Source organism: Perca flavescens, chromosome 12, assembly GCF_004354835.1.
Source record: "Perca flavescens isolate YP-PL-M2 chromosome 12, PFLA_1.0, whole genome shotgun sequence".
Taxonomy (NCBI): Eukaryota; Metazoa; Chordata; class Actinopteri; order Perciformes; family Percidae; genus Perca; species Perca flavescens.
In genome coordinates, this window is record NC_041342.1 from 31,354,060 (window position 1) to 31,377,478 (window position 23,419).

Consider the following 23,419-nt stretch of genomic DNA (forward strand, 5'->3'; position numbering starts at 1 on the left):
TAGTTAGGGCTTCAACTAAGTTGTCTGTTTGGTCAGTTGTTCAAAAGGGCCAGAAACTACATCAACAACTGGGTTTAAGGTGGACTTTTTCTTCCAGGCTTCATATGTGGGTTAGAGTGTTTTAAATAAAGAAAAAACACTTTGCAGGATTATCTTCGGACATGTCATTTAGGATTAAACTCCTTATCCAGCCTCCGCTGGTCAAAGAGTCAATACATTTATCCAAAACGCAGGACAAAACTGTTTGGAGGCAGACTTCAGCTCCATCATGCAGCATCCAGACAAGTGCCTTCATCATTTGTCACTTTTAATATAAATCTTTTCAGTCTCACACAAATTGCACTTATTTTTTTTTTTGATTTTTTTTTTCTCCTCCAAATGGACACAGTCAGCAGTCGACAACTTACTGGTTGACATCTTCCTTATACAGCGTGAACTGGCTAAAAGAAGGAGAAACAAAAAGAATAAAATAAGAGACATCTAACTTGATCTTACCACCACTTTACTATGGCATGCATAGGTTTCAGACCTTACTCAGAAAGAGACAACAGACACTTTGTCTAAGAAGTTTTCTAAAGGATGCCGTGACTGCTTGTGATCGGAAAAATAAATCAACAAAGAAAATAACCAACAAAAAAAAAATTAAAGTACAGAAAAGCTTGGTCCCACCTGGAAAAAAAACTAGAGGAAAAGATGGATGTCGTGTCTAGCGAAAGACTCGGCGGTCCCGTTTCTCTGCAAGTGGCGAGCACAAACACACAGGCTTCAAACACACAGCTGCGATGTCATCTTCCTAAAATATTTGGTTCTTTATTTTGTAAATGTTGTAGCCACAGTGTTGTTGACAATACTGAATTTTTTTTAAATGTTTTTTCTGGTTTTATTTTTTCTCCGTCAGTGCTTTGAGGACACTGAAACACAAGGGGCCTCGAGGAAAAACCTCGAGACAAAAAGAGGAAGAGGAGGCTCGCCTCTGAGGGATGATGGGTAGAGTGGGAAGGAGCAAATTAAGGGCCTTTCATACCTGAATGCTATTTCAACAGCAGCTTTAGAAAATACTAACGTTAAGACAGCAAAATTCTTCCAGGGAGTGACGCAAAGTCGAGGTTGACTGTGTCAAGTGAAAAACAAAACGAGCAACACATTTCATTTCTGCTAACCCAACATTAAAGTAAACTGAAATAAAAAAATATTTTTCACAAATAAATCACTTCATACATCCCAAGTGTTTGCCTTGAGTACGTATTTGTTCAGACTTTTAATTACCAAAAAGAAGAAATTCAAGTTTTTTTTACTTATTTTTCCTCAATGGCGCCCCCTACATTAGTACATTTTTGGTACCAATTGTTGATGTTGGTACTAGTAAATCGTCTTATACAATATCTGTGTGAGCTGGCCCTTGATGTATTTCATATCATTGCATCAATTCCAACAATAACCGGCAGTTAAAGAGGCCGGGGGTCGACTTTGTTAGCCGTTTTTTTGTCCAGTGGTTCCCGTAGCGGGGACAGAGACACGCTGAGGTACCGTAAGGACCGGCCAAGAGTGCCGCCACATTTATTTTCACTTTGTAAACTGTACTTTTTTTTTTTTTTTTTTTTTTTCATGAAAATGAATAGGTGATGTTTTAATGTTTGGTAACCACTGGCTCAGTTCCATCTGTGATTTGAACACTCCCTAGTCCCTACATAACTCTGTACATTAGTCGCTCTTCGTCGTTATTACAATCTTGCCGTAACGTATATAGCGCTGTGAACGTCATTTAGCATTTTACAGTTTCCACTTCTGGAACTATCATAAAGAGAGACAGCTAACGAGCAAGACGTCTTCCTTTGCCTAAACCCAGGAGCAGAGTGCGGAGGGGGCTGCAGGTGACACGCAAAACCCCCACTGATAATGAAAAGTAACCTTCTAGCGGGAATCAGTGCTAATGTTAGCAAGCTTGCTAGTTTCCACTTTCAGAGTAGACGCTATTTAGCCTAGCTTGCTAGCTTCCAATTTTTCAATTGGAATACAAAAGACTTCGAAAAAAGGAAGAAAAAAAAATAATTAACTTGTATCAACATTTAGGGACTTTAAAGCTACAGGGCTACGATATCTTGCAGTCAGTAGCGCACCACAGAAGTTGACGCTAGCGCGTCGGCTAGCAATGCCGGCGCTCAGTTGTCAGTCAAAAGATGGGAAACGTCACCGTTTCCACATATATATGCATGTCCAAGAATACTTTTATCCTCTTGAAAGAAAAAATAAGAAAAAATGATGCGAACATAGCTGCAGCTTACACGAAAAGTGAGAAAAACTCAAATTTCAGTTTGACTTTAAATCAAACTCGTTTAGAGGCTGCCTTTCTAGCAGCTATGTTTTGCTGTCGCTTGCGTTTCTGGTCCGAGCTGGAGTCTGAAAATCTGTTGCCGTGCCGCTAAAAATAAAATAAAAACACTTGTCCAACTGTAATCGAGGCCCGGGGGTCGGTCGGCTGCTTGGTTAGTTTGGACCTTCCTATTCTAAACAGAGGAGGAAAGGGACATTTTTTGCTCCTGAGTTCTTTGTGGGTTAAGGATTAGCATAGACATCAATACGAAAATAAAGATTAACGTTTGCATCAAACCTGCTGTGCAGCTGGGAGTTTGGGGGGGCGGGGGGGGGGGTCCACAAGTAAAAATAGGGTCATAGATCATCGCAGGGTTCCTACGCAGGGTTACCATTTTTAGAAACTCCAGATGTTGTCCAATAGTGTTTGACGATTCCTTTGCATTAATTGCAAAATTAAGCTGGGCTGTAGTAAAGATTACTTCACGGTAAGTACCACAATATGTGAAATTAAAATTCTAAAAGAAATTAACTCCGTTTCAGGACTTCAGAGCAGTTATGTTTATCGAAATCTTACAGACGTGGAAAAGGGTCAAAACGTATCAGCGTCCCACCTGCGTAGGAACCCCGCAGTCAACAAAACAGGAGGCATAAAATCTTGTACACACTCGGAACAACCAGCATGCTGCAGGAGTCACTGGTGTCGGTACAAAGCATTAAAGGATTTGTTGTCGGTTTTTTTTTTTCTCAATGATTTCCTTTCATTTGATAACTAAATATTTCACTCTATCGATATAATTCCATTTTGTTAAATTCATATATAAACGTTAACATGTACACACGCATCGTCACTGGGAATCCGTGGAATCGGGACCTTTATTATAGTAAGTGGAACTTGCTCTTGCTGGCGCTCAACAAATATACTGTGAATGCAGGTAACAATAATATAATGAGAATAATAATAATAATAATAATAATAATAATAATAATAATAATAATAATAGGCGGCGTCTGCACCATGCCTTGTAAACCTGGAAAAACTAAAAACAAAAGCCAGGTAACCACCTCTCCCCCCCAGTCCCTCCACTTCACCCATGAAAAACACAACACAAAAAAAGTTTTAAAAGAGGGAGCGTTGAGTCGAGACTGTAGTTTCTCTCTGGCTTCTTCTTCAAAAAGTCCAGAGTCCACGTGCGTCACGCAAATCTCCGCCAATGTCCTGACGTGAGTGGAGGGTGGAGGAGGGAGTCAGCGCAGGGGGTGAAGGAGGACGAGGAGGAGTAGGCTATCTCTAACGGAGCGCCGCTGTCGGCCGGAGTTCGAGCACTCGGCGAGCCTCGGTGGAGAGGAGACTTTTTCCCCCGATCCAGTTTTCGGCATCAGCCTGCCTCCGCGTTTGTTAGGAGTGCGCGTGCGCATGTTTTTTGCCCGACGAGCCAGGTTTACAGGGACCACGTTAAAGGGTGGTCGGCAATGGCGGTCACTCGTCTGTTTTCCTTTTTTTTTCTTCTTTTTGTATCTTCTTATTTTTCCATTTCTATTTGACCCAGGGTTGTGTTTTTTTTTTTTTTTTTTTCAGTCTGTCCGTCCCGGTTTGATGCCCCCCCCAGATATACGGGGAGGAGGGGGGCTTGGTATCTGCGGCGAGTCCACGCCAGTTTGAGTATTTTCAAGTCAGCTACTCTTGGTTGGCGCCCACCCATGATGCAGACGCAGCCTCGGACGGCCGGAGGTTAGGGCTTGCGAGGGCAACCAAGGTGGAGGCGTATTTTTCATATTTACGATGGAAAGGGAGGTGGTGCGTGTGTGTGTGTGTGGGTGTGTGAGCAGTCAAAAGATCTGTCCAGAGATGACCCCTGGTCCTCGGCGGTCGTCATGCCGATCAGCAAAAGCTGAACAAGAAGCAAGTGAGGTGGTTAACTACTGCTTGTTGTCGTGCAGAGGAGTCTCCTCAGCCAATAGGAATACACTGAAGGAGGAGGTGGAAGAAGCCATTTCTGGACAGGCCCTCAGTGTGTGTGTGTGTGTGTGTGTGTGTGTGTGTGTGTACAGGGCTAGTGCAGGTAATCGTCCACAGAGGCGAAGGCGCAGGATCCGCTGCCCGTTCGTGCCATGATGGAGAGGCACTGGGCGGCCTGACCCACGGCCTGGGCCAGGGGGGGCTGCTTGGGCAGGTTGTGAGTCTCTGGAGGGGAAAAAGGAAAGGGGGGGGGGGGGCAACAATGTCAGGACTGCAGGATTGATGAGGTGTCCATACAGAACTCACCATTGTTGTAATCACTTCATTGGCTACAGCCTACATCTAGAAGGCTATTTCACCGGGTTCAGTTCATTTAGAAATTAAAAAGAACGTTTATGTCAACTGTCCTGCCTAAAGTTTTCTGTACCATGTACGGTACCAAGTCAGAAGTTTAGAAGCTTTCCCATTCAGTCGAAAAAGTAAACATGTCCAAACTTTTGACTGGTACTGTAGCTCTTCATATCAACTCAGACATGCCCTTACATTTTCAGAGAAGTTAGATGCAGATGCATTCTAAAATAAAGCTCCTTCAGATTGGAATAATCTTCCCATTTCTGAGATCGGTCACACATTACCACTGGTTCAGTACATTTTCTCATGTTAAAACGACCCGCTTTTAATTTGTGTTTACTTACACTCTTTAAACTGCTTCCAATTGCTCTTTATTCTGATGTAATTATTGTATGTAATTATCTTGTGTAACAGCTGGGGGTGTGGGTGAGAGAGGTTGAGCAAGCTGTCTGTACTTGTGCATTTGAAGTGTGTGTTTGTTACGTAACGCTGCTCTGTTTGTATGGGTTGTATAATTTTGCATGTGTTTCTAGGACCCTCTGGAAAATTAAGATGCCACATCTCAAGGGGCTATCCCTATACGTATTCAAACTAAAAAGGTGACAGAGCTACCTTCTATGTGTCTTATGGGCTGATGTTTAAGCATATTTTAATACAGACAGCGTGGACAGCCGACCTACCTAATATTGCACTGTTGAGAGTGGAGCAGACTGGCTCCCTCTGAATGGCGTCCAGTTGGTAGCCGACTGGGCTGCTCCAGGGGTCCGAGTAGGCCAGCAGGCTGAACGCATCCTGCAGCCGGAGACACCAAACAACCACAGATCACAGCACGCCACTTCACTTCCTCTTCTACACTACAAGACCATGTGTACTCTTCTTACACCACTACGAGGCTATCAACCATGTTTGGTTCTGTCAGTTCCTTTAGATACTCTGTCCCCATAGGTTGTCAGGGTTCCAACACATTTCATGGAGGAAAAAAAATAAAAAATAAAATTCAAAACCCTATCATGACTTTAAAAAAAAAAAAAAAAAAAAAAAAAAAAAAAAAAGGGCCCATAATACAACATGGCATCATGACTTTGCGTAAACATACACGCCACTTTCCTAAAGCCAAATGGCGTGTTATCTGTACGCATTTTGAGCTTTCCATGTGCAGGTCTACGCTGTATACAGCGGATGTAAACGTATGTCACACGTAATGTAGGTCAATGGCGGCCGAACGGCGTTGATAGATACGCTAAAAAGCGATTATGCGTCTTCATAACACGCAAAAATGGCATAACAATTGACGTATCATACATACGCCACTTCATGAGATCAGTCTGCATAATATAACTCCCGCGACCATTCTTAAAAAAGGTCCAATGTGGAATTTGGAATTTCTCCCATCTAGCGTTGAGATCATATATCGCAATCAACTCTCTCACGCCACGCAGTTCAATTTACGTATTACAGCTACGGTAGCCTTCACGCTTCAAAAAAACGGTCTCTTGCTCTTTTCAAATCTTTTTCTTTTTCTGGGCGAAGAAGAAGACTCCTGTTCCTGAAATTTGGATTTTGAATACTTGTGGTCCTCCGTGTTTCCTTTTTCAAACTTGCCGGGGCCGGGAAGCTACGATACCCATTAGCAGCATTAGCAGCACCTGGGAGTTTATCATGTGACAGAGAAAACGCGAAAGGTGGAGCAGTATGTCCTGTATGTCCCTTACCGGCTAACGTATTTCAATATGGAGCATTAATATGGAGCGTCTACCCCAGTTCATGCAAACGCAAATGTAAAATTTCAAGCCAAAAGGAATACTTGGAATTGATGGTGGTGGTAAATATTCATGAAAAAGTACAAGTTTGGGAACGGGCAACACAGATTTTGATAACGAACAACTAAACACGTTACACACCGGACCTTTTAACGATAGTTACCTTGAGCATCTTCTTGTTGGCGGAGTTCTTGCCACACTCGCGCCGGAGGTGTTCGCTCATGCTCTGGAGCTCCCTGCCGAAGTGGATCATTCTCTCGATGGCCGCCTGGCTCCCGCCGCACAGCTGCCGCTTGGACTGAGCGGACTCCACCTCTGCAGAGCCACGGCGCGTTCGCCGTGCAAAACGGAGCATGTCTTAATGTAGTGACGGTACATTCACAGCACAGGTATTTTGCAGGAGTGTTTACCCAGCAATTTGCAAGGGCAGCGGGGGTTGAATAAGCCTTCAAGCCTCGATTACCACAAAGTGTTTAAAAAAAAAACAAAAAAAAAAAAAACAGGACATTTCATTCAGAAGGAATGATACCGTCTTCAGAGAAAAAGCAGGGCAGAAAACTTTCGGTAACACTTTAGTTGAAGGTATCTACATAAGAGACACATGAACCCAAACCATAACCATAACTTGTCATGACAAAAACCGAATGACAAACTAAAAGAAGCGTTCCGTCATAAACGTTTAGGACTTGTTTATAATGTTTACGACACGTTCATGACAGTGTTAGGTCACTCTTATGTAGATACCTTCAAGTAAAGTGTAACCAAACTTTCTCACGAGTGGTTCATCACAGAATTCGAGACGTAACTCCTACATACATTAACTTCAAAGTAGGGCTGCACGATGTGAGGAAAATATCTAATTGCGATTATTTTGAGGGAATGATCATTTTTGTCTCATTGAAAAATATTAAAATGAAAATGATTATAGAGTGATTTTTGCAAGGATCTGTACCAAAAGTTTTTGGGGGGGCTTTACCCTTTATTCGATAGTGACAGTGGATAGACAGGAAAGGAGGGTGTGAGAGAGAGATGGGGGATGACTCGCAGCAAAGGGCTGCAGGTCGGATTCGAACCTGGGTTGCGGCAAAGAACTCTGGCTACATGGGGCGCACGCTCTCACTGGGTGGGCTAGAGGCCTCACAAAGATTGTTGTCTGTAGTCTGTAGGGTAGGATTTGTAGGCCGGGGACGTCTCTGCAGCACCACAATACTTAAGTCAGAATGGTTTGACCCATGTTTTGCCTTTAACAAATATTGCGCTCCCCTGCGATTTGGATATTGCACTAGTCCATATTGTGATTTTGATAAAATTGCCATTAATTGTGCAGCCCTACTTCAAAAAAGGCAACCAGCGGTCTGTTGCCATGCTGATGAAGGATTAAATTGAGGGACTAATGCCTCGACACATGCACTATACTCACCCATGTCTGCGTCACAGTCTTCGGGCTCGGGGGCGTGTTTGGAGCTGCCGTTGAGGAAACCATTGGAGGACGACTCTGTCACCCCGTTGGTGAAGTGGTCCTCCTCCATATCCACATCGCTACGGAGGCAGGACACGAGGAGATAGTAAGATGATGCAAATTTCCTGGACAAGATATCTAATTAACTCACCTTGCAGCGAAATGATGCATTACGGTTGCAAGAGTTGGTTTGAGATTTTCACAGTATAACCGTCACAGTTTCACAATATTATTATTATCATCATCAGTTACAATGACCCTTAAAGGGAACAATAACGAAGGGTTTTTTGGTTGAACTAACACATAATTTAAACTTGTTTTTTTTGTAATAAATGGAAGTACATGTAGAAACTTTTTCTGAAAAAAACAAAAAATTTAAATGTTTTATTATTATTATATATATATATATATATATATATATATATATATATATATATATATATATATATATATATATATATATATATATATATATATATATATATATATATAGCCAATTTTACGCTAATCTTGATCGCTATAAATATGAGAGTACTTTCGATTGAAAAAACTCCAACCTGAATCGGTCCTAGCAAACTGGAGTTGCTGCAGCTACCTCTACCAAAAAAATTGGCCGGAATTGTCCTTTAAAGAGTGTTGTGTAGAAGTAGTTTAAGGTCAGCAGTGTGCTCCGTCGCACCTTTCACCACACCCAACAGTGATGTTGCAGTGTACCAACACACACTGGAGTACACTTCTACATCACTGTGGTAAGGTGGAGATGTTAAACCGCTGGAGGAGACTGCTTTATATGTTAAGCTTACACTTTGAAGGAAATGTATGCTATTAAATACAGTTAAGTATGCAGAATATAGTTTCATCATAGGAGTAAATACAACAATTATAATATCTGCAGAGAAATAAAGTAACAGGGAACTTTGGGGTTTGTTGAGTCATGTTTTTTCCCAGCTTTTGGAGTTCAGCTATTGAAGGTGGAGTTCCTACGAGGAGCGCCAATCACAGCCAGTTTGGAAGCATACATTTAGCTTTATGAGCAGATCAAATTAAAACGCTCGTGTGCCAGCGCGGCTCTGCTCAGTACCTGGTTATGGGCTGTTGGCTGCGGCTCCCGTTGAGGCTGACATCAGACGCTGGGGGGGTGGAGCCAGAGCCGGGGGGGCAGGGCTTGTGACTGTGAGGGGAGGAGCTGTGGCTCTTATTGGTCGTCACACCATTACAGCAGTTGCTGTCGGTCCCTAAAAAAAAAAAAAAAAAAAAAAAAAAAAACAACAGAGTGAAAGATGGACAAGTTCTTATCCATTAACACATGCCTTTACCTAATATACAGTAAAGAAGGCTCTGCTAAACACTGAGGAGTCCTCTTAAACTAACGATTTCCCATTTAAAAAAAGTGTGCTAGCTCGTTTTTTTGCAGCAAAGCCAGAACTGGTCAAAGCGATTACAAACTCAAACTCACTGGTAATCTGATGCCAAACCTTGAAACAGAGCAAAGATGTGGACTTTAAAATAAGAAGATTATATTTGTGGCTCAACGTGATTCTTAAAATGGTGCTTAAAAAAATAAATAAAAACATACTTGTATTTTGGTTGCAGCTTGCAATTAGGGATTGATGTGTGTCACTAACATTAACTCTTCAGGGCTCCCTGAAGATACATTTTTAAATAAATTCAGTGAAGTGCACAGTTGCGGTTTGTCTTTCTGACTAAATTAAAAAGGGGCGCTATGCAGTTTTGGCCATTTCTTCGCCGTTTTCTCGCTTTTTGCTTGCAGGTTTCTCTATAGAGCTCCTCCTACAGCTTCAGAATAGGTATTTGGCAACACTGTCGTAAAAACTCGTTGGCGACTCTCCCCCCTCCCATCTTCTCCCTCTGGTCATGCGCATTTGTTTTCAATGAAGCAGGCGTCCACTGTGGTTTTTCTCGAAACATTAGGCTCATCTTCTCTCCCGGGTCCGTAACATTATTCTTTTTTCCTACAACGGCCTTAGAGCTCTGTCAGAGCAGAAGCAACTGGCGTTTGCCAACATCAAGCGAACAGGAAAGTCTGTGGCAGATAAAGTCTCTGATCAAAAGATAATTACAAGTGCAACAGCAAGAATGCCAGGTCAGCATCGGATTTGCTGGCTTCGGTTTGTCTCAGTTCTCGGCATTCTGAAACCGCAGGTCTGATATTTTCTCGTGTCTGACTCCTCTGTCAGTCTGCAGTTTCCTCTCTCTGTCTGTGATCAGAACATTGATGTATAATATTAACTAGATACAGGATCCTAAAATGGCACCCATTTAGTTCTATGGCATTAATTGTCTGGTGTATACACCAAAAAAAAAAGTTTCTAAGCTTCTTGGTTCATTTTCGTGATATGCCGCCCACTGAATATGCGCAGTAGTGTTCCTCCTGCACGTGCCAGTTCCCGCCCTGCCTATGGACTTTATATTTTGGCGGTATATATTTTTGAAGTGCTTTTCTCAGCTCTAGGGAAGTTTTTCAAATATAAAACCGAAAGAATAATCAACCTTGTTTGCTGTCCGAGGTGTCAGCGGCATGACTTTTACAGACTTTTCTTGTTACAATGGAAGCCTATGGAAAATCTTTTTTCTGAACAGCAGGGGGATTTCTCGCTGCAATACCGTGAGAGGCCAAAATTAGCTGCAAGGCTGAGCGCACTTCTTGGGGGCCTGGATAACACTGAGCACATTTACGTGAACAGATACTGGGCTCTACAAAAAAGGTAACTGCGGTCACTGGGTGTAAAACCGTAAACTTATTTATAAATCCGTTTGTAATCTCCAGATGTGAATGCACCGAGCCCAGCTGGACTGTACCTGGGAGGTAGGGCTGGGAGCTGCTGGCTTTGTGGCTGGGGCTGCTGAAAGTCCGGGGGGAGCCGGTGTAACTGTCCTGAGACTTTGGGCTGCGACCTCCCAGACACCTCACCTCGCTGTCCGTCCCGTTCACCATCTCTATGAACTGTCTCACCCTGAGGACGCACGGGAAGGAAGGAGGAAGGGAAGAGCAAGAAGGGAATGAAAAGAGGGAAGAGATACAGACAAAATGAGGCAAAGGTGATATATAAGGTGGGGGAGCAACAGAAACTACACACTATAGCTTCAGTGTTTCCCACACAGACTAATGTGTGGCGGCGTGCCTCACTATCAACACCGGCCGCTGCACATTGCATTTCATTTTCCGCCACAAATTGCTTTCTAATCTGTGGGAAACACTGAGCTTTTAAGTATAATTTCGCATTCACGACATGATTATCAGCTTAAAAAGATTCAAAGATCGGATCAGCTTTTTGCACCGAAAGCAGCAGGATTTGCTTGAAATATTGTCTTTACTGTGGCACTTTTAAGTAACGGGAGGCTTTCAAATCGGCAAATAATGCAAATTCAAATGCAGCCTTGGGCTTACTTGAGCATGAAGAGAAGGTCTGGGTTCCTCTCCAGGAGGTTGGGGTAGAGCTGCTGGGTGGTCTCGATGGCCTCGCCCATTCTACCCGACAAGACCAGCTTCTGGATCTCTGCAAACCGACAGGGAACACGTTTACATGAGGTAATGCTCACACCATGTTTTGCCACGGTGATGTCGTCTTGAGCGCTGTCCTGGCACCGAAATAAGTTTGAGATTTTGAGTAATATTTCCACAGAGGTGAACACTTTCACTCGGCAATATATGATAAAAAAAATAAAAACATTGCATGTTTGCATTCCTAGTGTTTAAAGAAATTAAATATTAAGCTTCTTAGGAGATTAGTCGCACCTCATAATAAAGTAAGATTTGTTCAGTTAGTGCATTTGTAAGCCTGGCGCCAGCATTATTTAGGAACACGCAAACACAGAAGGGCTCTTACTCTGTCGGTTTTTGATGGAGGCCAGCTCCTCGTGCACAGCCTGGTCTGTGGATTTGGCGAAGGCTTCGGCCGTGGCACAATAGCTGTGGTGCACCAGGTAGGAAGCCACCATCCTGACGAGACAAAAACGCAAATCAGTGGTTAGAAGCAGCGGGAGAAATCAAACTTAGGGCCCTACCTTGCACAGCACAAAGCCTGACGCAAGTCTCTTTGCTAGTTTAAGACAGAGACACACACCCCTTTAGAACCATGCTCCCGGCGCATGGACCCTTTCAAGGGACACCCATCATCAAACTAGCAAAAGTGAATTTGGACACGCCCTAAACACACCTTTGCCAGGCGCTTCACAGCATGCGCTTAGATCGTTAAAATAGGGCCCTTTATCTCCACACACACACACACACACACACACACACACACACACACACACACACACACACACACACACACACACACACACACACACACACACACACACACACACACACACACACACACACACACACACACACACACACACACACACACACACACACACACACACACACACACACAGAACTGTGGTCTTTCATTTAATCTTATGAACAGGAACATGGTTAATAATAATGTATGTGCATTTCTTGAATGGGGAGGTCTTTGGGTCAATATAAACTAGCAGACTTCCAGATTATCTAAACCCTTTGATACAGAGATAAAAACCCAAAGTGAGCACACCTGAAAGGTCACCAATAATTCACTCACTGTACAGGTAAAGTCTGCACACAACTAGGTCAGAGTTGGACCAGGAAGTTGGCTTGTAAACTGTTTTACAATGGGCAGTTTGGGTAATAATTGTACAGGATGCTTTTGTTTTAATGTCCGTGGCTGAACGGTTGGCTTGTTTTCAGTCTCTTGTCGTCTCGACCACTCTTCATTGTTCCCAAATCCTGAGAAACTCATTTTGACGACTAAAAAAACGACAAAAATAAGACCAAAGTTGTAATAAACTAGGTGCAAAGATCAATTGATTAGTTGATCAACTATTTTGATAAGCGATAAAATCGGGTTTGAGTCATTCTTTTTATAAAAAAAATAAATAAAAATGGCTCTGATTGTAGCTTGTTAAATGTGAATCTGTTCTAGTTTCTTCTCTCCTCTGTGACAGGAAACGGAATATTTTTGAGTTGAGAAAACAAGACATTTGAGGACATCATCTTGGGCTTTTTGGAAACACCGATCGGCTATTTTTTGAACCATTATCTGACATTTCATAAACCAAACAGTCGATTGATCGAGAAAGTAATCGACAGCTTAAATGACGGCGAAACTAATGGTAAATTGAAGCCCTATAATAAACCAGTTATACCCTTGAAGAATGTGTGTGAGATAACGGACGGTGTAATGTGTGTGCAGGTGTGTTTGAGTCTTTATTGGCAGATGAAAAGGGCGGTGGGAAGCTACGCCGCTATCAGCGCTACGATGACCCACAATGCAACAGTGTTTTCCAAGGATGAATCCTCCTCTTATTATTTGCACACAGCCAGATCTAAAAATGAACTCCGATGACACCGGCAGCAGGGAGATTTATGACCAGAGGCCGACTGGTCGTCACGGTACCGCTGCTCTGCAAAAAGACAATAAAAACACTTCACATCCAGCAATCGTCACGCCGCCACAGAAACTTCCTGTTTATCAATTTCACGCAGCAAGGAAACTTGTGGCCGACCACTCCACCCCACCCCTCAACCCCCAATCCCCATCAAATGGAGATTAAATCCATTCAGGACACGTAATCATAGCAACAGAGAGCTAATCCCGTCAGGACATGGCATGCAGAGAAACCGAGTCCCGCGGCTTTAACTTGTGGATCAGGGCTCCTGCTCTCTGATGGGGAAGTGGTCCATCTGGGCCTTGATCCTCGTTATGTCAGCAGTATTATCCGGTCACCGGAAATACACTAATACTCCCATTTTACTATCAGTCGAGTGGAGAGTATTTGATAAAAGGTTGAATTACAAAAATAGATTTCTAAGTTTGGTTCAGACTGAGCCTGAAGTTGGTGTGGCTGAATTCAATTAACGTGTTGAACGGGTCTTCAATTAACTTGTGTAAATTTCATCAACAAAAATCTATTTGTTGCCCACCTTTTTCCACCCAAAAAAAAAAAAAAAAAAAAAAAAAACTGACAAACTGTGGCCGGGTTGGTTCAGTGGGTAGAGCAGGCGCACATGTAATGAGGTTTATGCCTCGACGCAGAGGTCCAGGGATCGAATCCGACCTGTGACAATTTCCTGCATGTCTTCCCCCCGCTTTCTCACCTAGCTGTCCTATCAAAAATGAAGGCAGAAAAAGCCCCCCTAAAAAATTAACTAAATAGTAACGTGAAAGACTGACTGCTGAACACGGCTGTACCCGATTCAGATTTGATGAAGAATTAACTGTTTTTTTTTTTTTTTTTTTTTTTTTTTTTTTTTAAAAGAAAGAAAAAGAAAGACTTCCAGTGATGATTTATATAGGATACTGTATTTTTACACTTCAACGGGTGGCGGTTCACACAGTCCGCCCAGGGGAGGATCCCCCCCCCTTTTATAGGCTTTTAAAATTTGTAAAAAAACGGTATCTTCCATCACCCAAAAATTCTTATTCAGAAGTTGATTTAACTAACTGCTAATCTTGTGGCACATGTAACCATATTAACTTTACACATCGAAGAGGATGAAACGGCGTAAAAATGACTAAAATTCTACGGACGAACACAAGACTAAAATATTTTAGTTTTTTGTTTACTAAAACAAATAATGATCAAATGACTGAAATTAAAATGTATTCCTGTCAATTAAAAATCGGTTTGTTTTGTCACCCAAACCCGATCAATCCACTGTGAACTCACTTCTGGATCATGGACTGCCACTCGCCCTCGCGCTCTCCGATGGGGCAGCGGTCGATCTGGGCCTGGATCTTTGTCCTCCACTCGCGCATGTAGTCCTCGATGTCAAACACAAACGGGTGCTGGCCGAAGTTTGCGTCTACCACCTCCCCTGGAGTCTGAAGGCCCACGGTCGGGTACAAGTTAGGCTGCAGAGAGAGAGGCGGAGAGCGAGAGAGAGAGAGAGCGAGCGATAAGAATTAGGATGATAATAGGAAATGCTCTTTGGGAATGTAATCTGGGCAACACATCATAACAGGAAACAATAAGAGGGACAAACAGGAAAACAGAAAATCTCAGGAAACGTGCTTTTGTCTACAATTAGCCCTTAAAACTCGATTGTACGAGCGGACAAAGATTCTAGCAGGCTGACACTTACTTACAGGGCATCTGTTCACAGGAGAGGGACATTAAAGTGGCAGTAAGTAAGACCTCTATGGCACAGATTGGACATAATGCACCGATCAAGCAGATTCTTAAAAACCAATGACGCAGTGATTATATTGCCGAGAGCTGAGATTTTCTGACTCTCTGGCTCGTTTTCTCATCTGCGCTGTTCAGAGCACTCAACTTCCCAATCTTCATGGAAGTCACGCCAACATCCAGATAAAGGTTTATTTCAGGGATAAATACTGAATCAATAGGACCTCCAGTTAGGTTAACCGTTTTACCGGGAGAGATGAGTAATCCCAAGGCCGGCTACACACTGCCTGCGTGGCGTGTCCGTTTTTATTTCGGCTCCCATGTGAACAGGTTAGAGCTTACGCACGTCTCCGGCGCGGCTCGAGCCACGCCAAAAACGCGTGCATGCTAGAAATAGGACCGACAGACATAGAAAAATCCACGCAACAGATACGCCACACTCACGGGATGCAGCCAGTGTGTAGCCGGCCTAACTAGCATTGAGAATTGTATAAAGGTAGCTTTAAATATACAGTAAAGAGCACACAATGACTTTGTTCCATCTTGTTCTAGCAGACATTGCTCACCCAGGAGGAAATTGGGCATTTGTTGAGGTCTACTTTCACCCGAGGACTTAACGCATATGTGGTGCTGTAGTATGAATTTTTGGCACTAAAAGGGAGAACGTTAACACGACAAATCAGACTGAATTATCACTCAGTCTAATGTTGTGTTTCCCTGGCTAATCTGTCAGCCTGCGTTCATTTCAGTGAACACAGAAGCAGTTGGCCATTACTAGGAGCAGTTCAATTATCGTTTGTCCTGTCAGTCAACCAAATATGCCAAATTACGAGTTATTTCTCCAACTCGACCTACACATACCTTTACAGTTTCTATTTTTGTAGCTGAACTGATGAGTTTTTAAAAGTTTTTGGACAACAGTGGAGATCTATGACACAAAGGAATAAGATATAGCAGTCTTTTAAAAAGGCTGACAAAATCCAAAACAAAGTTTAGCTAAACAGTAGCCAGGCTCTTCGTAATAACACAACAGAACAAAGACCTTCAAGACTTTCAAATCTGGGCAGTGAGTGAAAAAAAAAAAAAAAAAAAAAGGGGCAGTCTACACCCGAACATTACGTTTCTGATAAGCCTTTGCTAGGTACATATTATTTTAGGATTTGCTTCCTCGTATTAAGAGGATAAGTACATTAGTACAGCAGGGATGTGACTTGTTTTAAGTTTTCTCTGTGCTGTTACAGTGCAAGTAGTTGACACGTTGCATGCCGATGACAAAGGGTTAAGTACGTGTCTAGGTCTTGTTCCTGGGAACAGCAGTCCTGCTGACATCTGTGATGACGGGATGAGGAGATAAACAGAAATATGGAGGTGAGGAGGTTTGTATGGTTACATTCTTCTACCATCCTACCAATCTAATCACAGCCTTGATTTAATCAGGAGGAGGTGATGACTGACAACAGGCTAGATAGAATGTTCTCAGATTGGTACAAGTGTCCTGAAAGTATCCCAACATCAAGTGCAAGTATATAGCAGAGGTGTTTATATCTTGATTATTTTTTTTGCGACAATGTTAAAAATCTTTTCCCCAGAATGGATTTTTCTTTTTTGTTAACCAACGCTTCACCTAAATATCTTCGTTACCGTTTCTACGGTATCGCTACCGACGACTACATCATATCTGTTTCCAGCTAAATTGAACGGAAGCATAAAATCCATGTTATGTTCTTCTCTACACATGAAATTAACTTGACTTGTGATGTGCGCTCTTCTTAGAAAACAATCAGTTTTTAGAAATGTATGCATTGTTGCTAGGGGCCCTATTTTAACGATCTGAAACGCAAGTATCAAAACGCCAAACGCAAGTAGCTTTGTGGGCGGATCTCGGGCGCGGTTGCCATTATACCGGCGGGATAAATGACTCTTGCGGCCGACGCAAATCTTAAATGGGTTGGTCAGAAGTAGCTACAGTACATTACTCATAGGTGTGGTTTGGGCGTAACGTGCAATAAACCAATCAGAGCGTTATCTCACATTCCCTTTAAAAGCAGGCACGCTTGTTCCATGGCGGATTGCTATTATAACGGCGGATTTGCTAGGCGCACGCTCTTAATACATCCATGGGCGCACGCCAGGAGCAGTTCACAGCCGAGGAGACCGACGTTTGCCATCGATTGTTCTTTTTGACAAAATGCAAATAAAGAAATGTCACAAAAACATACTTTCCGATGTTTTGGGCTCACTCTCACTGAATCACGAGGTTATGAATGCATGGGGATATTTCTGCAATAGTAGTCTAACATTACACCAGGATGACCTCACTATAGACAATGCAGCTCTTCTGTCTCCCCTCTCCCGTGCTGCTGCTGCTGCTGCTGCTGGGGCATTTGGGTAAAGTGGCATCGGTACATGCAGTTCAACATCACGTCTCCTGAAGTCCTCTAATACTTCCTCATTTGTGTCATAAACACTTCCATGACTCATGGAAATTTTGTGTAAAACAAGGTCATATTTTTCCTTGTATTTGCAAAAATGGGAACTGCAGAGTCCGTGTAGATGAGAAGCAGAGTGTATGCGCGGTGCACATGCTACATTATGGCCAAGCATGCGCCCTGAAAACAGCATCTGAATAACGCGCCACTGACTTTAGACCAGGTTTTTCCTGGTCTGTGGCGGAATTGTTTTCTGAAACTGCAAAATAGCACTAGGGAACGTTTGCGCCTGAACACGCCTCCTCTTTTTGCAGAACCGCAAGTTCATTCCCTAATTTACCGACGCGAGTCTGTGGAGGGAAAAGTCCTCTGTGCGTCGGGTGCAAAATAGGAATGATACATGCGTCTGTGTACAAAGTCAAATGCGCTGGGTGCAAGATAGGGCCCTAGAAGTGTATTGATCAACTTTTGTTTTCGTTAAAGAAGGAATACTCAATACTATTGAATCGCAATAAATGAAAATCGTCAATACAAAATCGGCACCCATGTATCGTGAAAGGATCAAAACTAAAGCATATCGTCCCAGCCCTAGTATGGGGTTATGCAAGAAAGTTGATTGTAAGACATAGTAGGGTAAGATTAAGGGTAGGAGTCTTAAAAAAGAATAAGGAGGTCTAGTCTTAGAGTAAATGTACCGTGTATGTTACAGGGTAAAGGAACTGGTTTAAATTAGAGTTAGAAGAAGTTAGAGAATAAATACAGTAGATTAAAGTCCCCATAAGAACAGTAGTACAAAAGGTGTGTGTGTGTGTCTCTTAGAGTTGCCTTTGTCATGGCCCAATAACCACAAAGGTCAGCTGTGCTGAGGTGACGCACTTCACTGCACAACTCTGGAGGAACATGAATGTCTGGCACACAGACGAGCCTTTTTTACAGCTCAATGGATTATTGTTGGGGCTAAGGCTCTTAATTTCTTCTCCCTGGAAAAACAGGCAGCCCTGTTTTCAGTTGCTACCGAGCAAGAAGGGGAAGAAAACCAGTGTCTCCCCTCACATCTCGATGAGGTGAATACATGCATGAATCCCATTAGAATTAATGTCCCTTTGGTGTGGGAGTTGTTCACATAATGAAGCAGGGGGGCCGATGGGAGCAAGACTTGCTTGGCGATGAGCCACAACACCACAAGTGATGTCCTGTTCAGGCACAACGGTCGTCAACTCAGTCGTTGATAACTTGGGGGTAGCGAAAAAGGAGCATGACTCTGACTCTGCTAACGTGGAATAATATCAGTTTCCCCTATAATTAAACAGGCCAATGGGAGCCCCCCCCCACCGTCTTTTTGGGGAATTGACTGGATAGTCTCGCTATCTTTAGCAGAGTGAAGAGCCGATTCACGCACGCTTCTGGGACGCGCCCTGGCGGCTGGTGGAATATCAAGCATTGACTTGAATGGCAGCGAATGCTCACGACGCACCCGCAACGCAGACGCGCCTGGTGGAAAATAGGTGTTAAAAAAAAAAAAAGGGTTAAGGTAATGAACGACACCCTAACATGCTTACAAATTCAATGTTGCGTTTTTAGCTGAGCTGAGGCAATATTTGGTTAAAAACAGTTGGATGATGCCATTTTGCCCTCATTGTTCGCCGTTCGGTTTGCTAGAAGTAAGTAACTCTGCTTAAAAACAAAAAACAAAAAAAAACCATGGCCTTTTAAATACTACATTGATTCGTAGGACTTAATGGGAGTAACAGGAGAACCAGCTTCAAAAGTGACATATTTCCTTTTGAAATTAGTGCTGTGCAGTGGAGCCAATTCATGCTGATATGATTATGAAGAGTGGTTCATTTGGATTTGAAACATTTTAAAGTTTTAAATTGAGAATGGAATTTGGGCTGGTGGTGACAGATCCATGAATGTTCTACTTCGGACACAGACAGTACAACTAACTCTGTTCGCTGAGTTCTTCAGCTACAGGGCATAACCAAATGTTGTCACCGCATGCTGAACATAACCCTCCAATTCATGTCATTTAGCCTATTATACTACTTTACAATGTCTTAATTCCAGGTGTGTGAAATGTGTCCAGACTTGTTTCTCGCCCATGTGTTCATTTTTTCCATCCAAAAGAACGCCAACCCCCGATCATTAACATATAAACCACCTCACAGGTTTTCGAGCCACCAATTCATTTTACACAGCGGAAACATCTTGACTACAGTGGAAATTCGGCAGGAAATCTAACAATTCATTTCTATAAACAGCCTCATGTCATGATTAATAACACTGATGTGAACATAATGTGGGTACTTACTGGTAGGTCTGTGAAGGCAATGCCTGCAGACGAAGAGAAAGAAAGGGTCAGCATGAAGACACACACACACCCCTAAGTCAGTGTGTTTACACATACTGAGGTAATCTGGTTACTACATCTTTCTGCAGTAACCCATTTTTTTTTTTTTTTTTTTTTTTTTTTTAAATGTCATGTAAACCACAATCAGTTTTCATTGCAGCAAAAAAAAAAAAAAAAACACATTTAGTCATCCATTTAGCACAAAAAAATAACATGTTTTTAAATTTATGGTAAAAAAACAATGTTGCAGTGAAATGCGAGTGCCTGTGTTTGATTGACAGCCGCCTGCGGGCTGAGTGTTGGGAGCGACAGAAAAAGTAAACAAAATTGCACTGTAACTTTAAGCCAGCGGCGGTATTGAAGAGTAAAAAAGGACCACAACAGCATCTAACGTGACAAAGTGACATTTGCAGGTACGTTTACGTGACAGCAGACGTTAGCCGCCCCCCCGGTGAATGCTCCTTTTGGCGGCTCCTTCAATAAGCTAAGGTGCAGAACGAGAGACGTGGGTTCATGTTTGTGGTTCATGTTAGATTAGAAAGAGACTCAAGCAGGAAATGTGGGTCGTTGTGGTGGCTCTTGTGTTGCGTAACTGCTGTCTGGCTCAGTGGGTCCGCCTGCTCTGCCAATGACAACTCTGACGTTACTGCTGTACAAAGGTGTTGAAATTAATCAAATAATCGATGCATCGAATAGTGGACACGGACTATGCTGCATCGATAATCGGAAGGCTCATAATCAATTATTTCGGTTTACAATTTAATGTAGGCCTAACAACATTTCTGTTTACATATTCTGTTATGTTTTCACCAAAATACAACAAACCACGTTCCAGCCAATCACCGACGACATGGTTGGGGGAGGGGGGAGAGAGAGAGAGCGAGAGAGACAGTGAGCACTAACCCCCACCCCCCAACCATCTTGTCTGTGATTGGCTGGAGTGGTTTGTTGTATATTGGTGCACAGCCCCTAAGCGTTTGACGTTTACGACCCCTGTGTTGTCTCCCCAGACCGGGCTGTTCCACGGTGTGTTCAGGGGGTGGGGGGCAGGCAGCTAGCGGATCAAGGAGAGAGGTCTACGATTTGAGACAAAAATGTAATCGCACTGAAACCATGCAGGAACTCACAGAGCACCTTTAAAAGTTTTTTACATTATATTACTTCTACCAATTGGCTCCAAATGTCGTTCTCTCTGATGCACCTGTCACACATTCAGGCGTACAGAGTTTTAGTACCAATATATAATAAAATATATTACCATTTACTGACAATACTTTTCCACAGGGTGATAAAGGGGCACATGCGATGGAATATAAGCACCGTTATGCATTTGGCGTCTGTGCTTCTTACCTAGGCTGTGGCCATTCTTTGTGTAGAAGCAGGTGTTGTTGATGAGGTTAACACAGCAGCCAATCACGTCACCCGTTGTAAACGTGGGTCCATAGGGTTGCCCGGTGCCAGACGAGCAGAAGGAGTGGCCGTCATCTCCGTGGTAACCGTACGAGTGCTTGTCCCAACCTGAGGGATGTCAAATGTCAGAATAAGAGCGCTGTGCAGGCAGTGAGAAGGCGTTTAAAAAAAATATATATATAAATAAAAAACCACAACAGATGGTTAATTGTTAGACTACACCGAAAACAGAACAGACACACACACACTAACAAAAATGCAGTGAAACCACAACTGAAACCAAACAATGCAGACCGAGGCAAAGAAATATAATAAAATAATATATACTGGTTATATATGGTTTTACTGAAACCCAAGCTATCCAATTCCATGATTCCCCATTCTAACCATATTTTGCTGAAAAATATGAAATGGTGAAAAAAAGAGAGACCTTCGAAATTCATAATTTTTTTTTTTTTTTTTTTTTTTTTTTTTTTTTTTAAACTTGGCGTCAGTCCAATGTAGCCAGTCCAAAATGCTTTGTCATTGTACCAAAGCCTCGGGAAATACTGGTGCGTTTTGGGTAATAAAAAAGACCTGCAACGAGAAGCGGTCGCTCATACAGAAGGGGCTGGGAAGCAGACACGCCTTGCTCAAGGACACTCTAGCGCAGCAGGACACATGGCTGACTACTGATGGGGACTTTGTGAGAACTGAACAGAGGAAGTCAGTCTTTTCAATCACTAGGACAGGTTGTTGTTTTTCAGCGTGACTGCAAAAGGACCGGGTTTTCCAAAAAAGATGGAGATCCACACACAATTAGCAGATTTTTGTTCGGCATTGTGTGTATTTCCTTATTTGGCTGTTTTCAGCACCTACAGACTGCTGAACTTGTGTCGAGTCCTCACTAAAACCAAGAAAGTGGATCACATCACTCCAGTACTGAAGTCTCTACACTGGCTTCCAGTGCCTCAAAGAATTGATTTCAAAATACTTTTACTGGTTTATAAATCATTACACGGTTTAGGGCCAAAATACATTTCTGATCTGCTACTACATTATGACCCACCCAGACCTCTCAGGTGGTCTGGGACAGGTCTACGTGTTGTCCCCAGAGTCAGAACTAAACAGGGGGAAGCAGCGTTCAGTTTTTATGCTCCACATATCTGGAACAAACTCCCAGAAACCTGTAGGTCCGCTGCAACTCTGTTCTTTTAAATCTAAGCTAAAGACCTATCTTTTTGAGGTTACTTTTCTTTAAATAATCTATTTTAATTAACTTTAATTTCTTATACTGCACTGTAACTTTTATTCGTATACTGCACTATCAATTTTATTTTTGTCTTTTAATGTTTTTAATTATTTTATTATTGTTTTTTAATTGTTTTCTAACTGCTCTTTAATGTTTTATGTAAAGCACTTTGAATTGCCCTGTTGCTGAAATGTGCTATATAAATAAAGCTGCCTTGCCTTGTATCTCTACTCTATGCTTAACCTGAGTAAATACTAATTGTTGTGAGCATGAAATAGAAATTTGACTGTTGACCAAAGCTACACATTTCAAAAAGAATGTTTGGTTACACTTTACTTAAAAAAGGTACCTACATAAGAGTGTCATGACACTGTTATAAATGTGTCATAAACATAAACCAGTCAAACGTTTATGACATAAAGCTTCTTTTAGTATGGGTCATTCGGTTTTTGTCACGACAAGTTAGGGCTGGGCGATATGGAGAAAATCAAACATCACGATATTTTTGACCAAATATCTCAATATCGATACAGAGACTATATTGTAGTGTTGACTATTGGTGCTTTCACAAAATATTTACACAATGAGACTTTTGATAAATCATCATCAGTAATGTGATTATAATGAGTAAGTGGGTAAAGGCAAATAATAGAACAGTTACAACAGTCTGGTAAGTTCAGAAAATTACATCACTTTACTGTAATGCAGCCTTTAAAACCAGGAAAAGACACTTATGCCGATATTACGACATCCAAAATCTAAGACGATATCTAGTCTCATATCACGATCTCGATATAATATTGATATATTGCCCAGCTCTACGACAAGTTATGGTTAGGGTGAGAGTTAGGGTTCATGTATTATGACTGTCATGTGTTCATGACAGTGTCATGTCACGCTTACGTAGATATCTTCAAGTAAAGTGTTACCGAATGTTCAAATCCTGTCTTTGTCTCTGACACCTATTTATGTACTTTTTAAAT

General features: G+C 42.3%; 1 protein-coding gene across 1 annotated transcript in view; it reads right to left on the reverse strand.

The window, feature by feature from the left end:
- Window positions 1-484: 484 nt before the first annotated feature.
- Window positions 485-23,419, reverse strand: part of ranbp9 (RAN binding protein 9) — a 34,800-nt gene continuing 11,865 nt past the window's right edge. The window contains exons 4-14 of the mRNA XM_028593265.1: window positions 21,146-21,313; window positions 19,757-19,779; window positions 14,558-14,742; window positions 11,689-11,801; window positions 11,250-11,358; window positions 10,661-10,815; window positions 8,922-9,075; window positions 7,802-7,920; window positions 6,545-6,696; window positions 5,302-5,413; window positions 485-4,495 (exon numbers count right to left, since the gene is read on the reverse strand). Coding sequence (XP_028449066.1) covers window positions 4,365-4,495; window positions 5,302-5,413; window positions 6,545-6,696; window positions 7,802-7,920; window positions 8,922-9,075; window positions 10,661-10,815; window positions 11,250-11,358; window positions 11,689-11,801; window positions 14,558-14,742; window positions 19,757-19,779; window positions 21,146-21,313 — 1,421 coding nt within the window. The 3' untranslated portion in view covers window positions 485-4,364. The remainder of the gene's footprint in view (window positions 4,496-5,301; window positions 5,414-6,544; window positions 6,697-7,801; window positions 7,921-8,921; window positions 9,076-10,660; window positions 10,816-11,249; window positions 11,359-11,688; window positions 11,802-14,557; window positions 14,743-19,756; window positions 19,780-21,145; window positions 21,314-23,419) is intronic.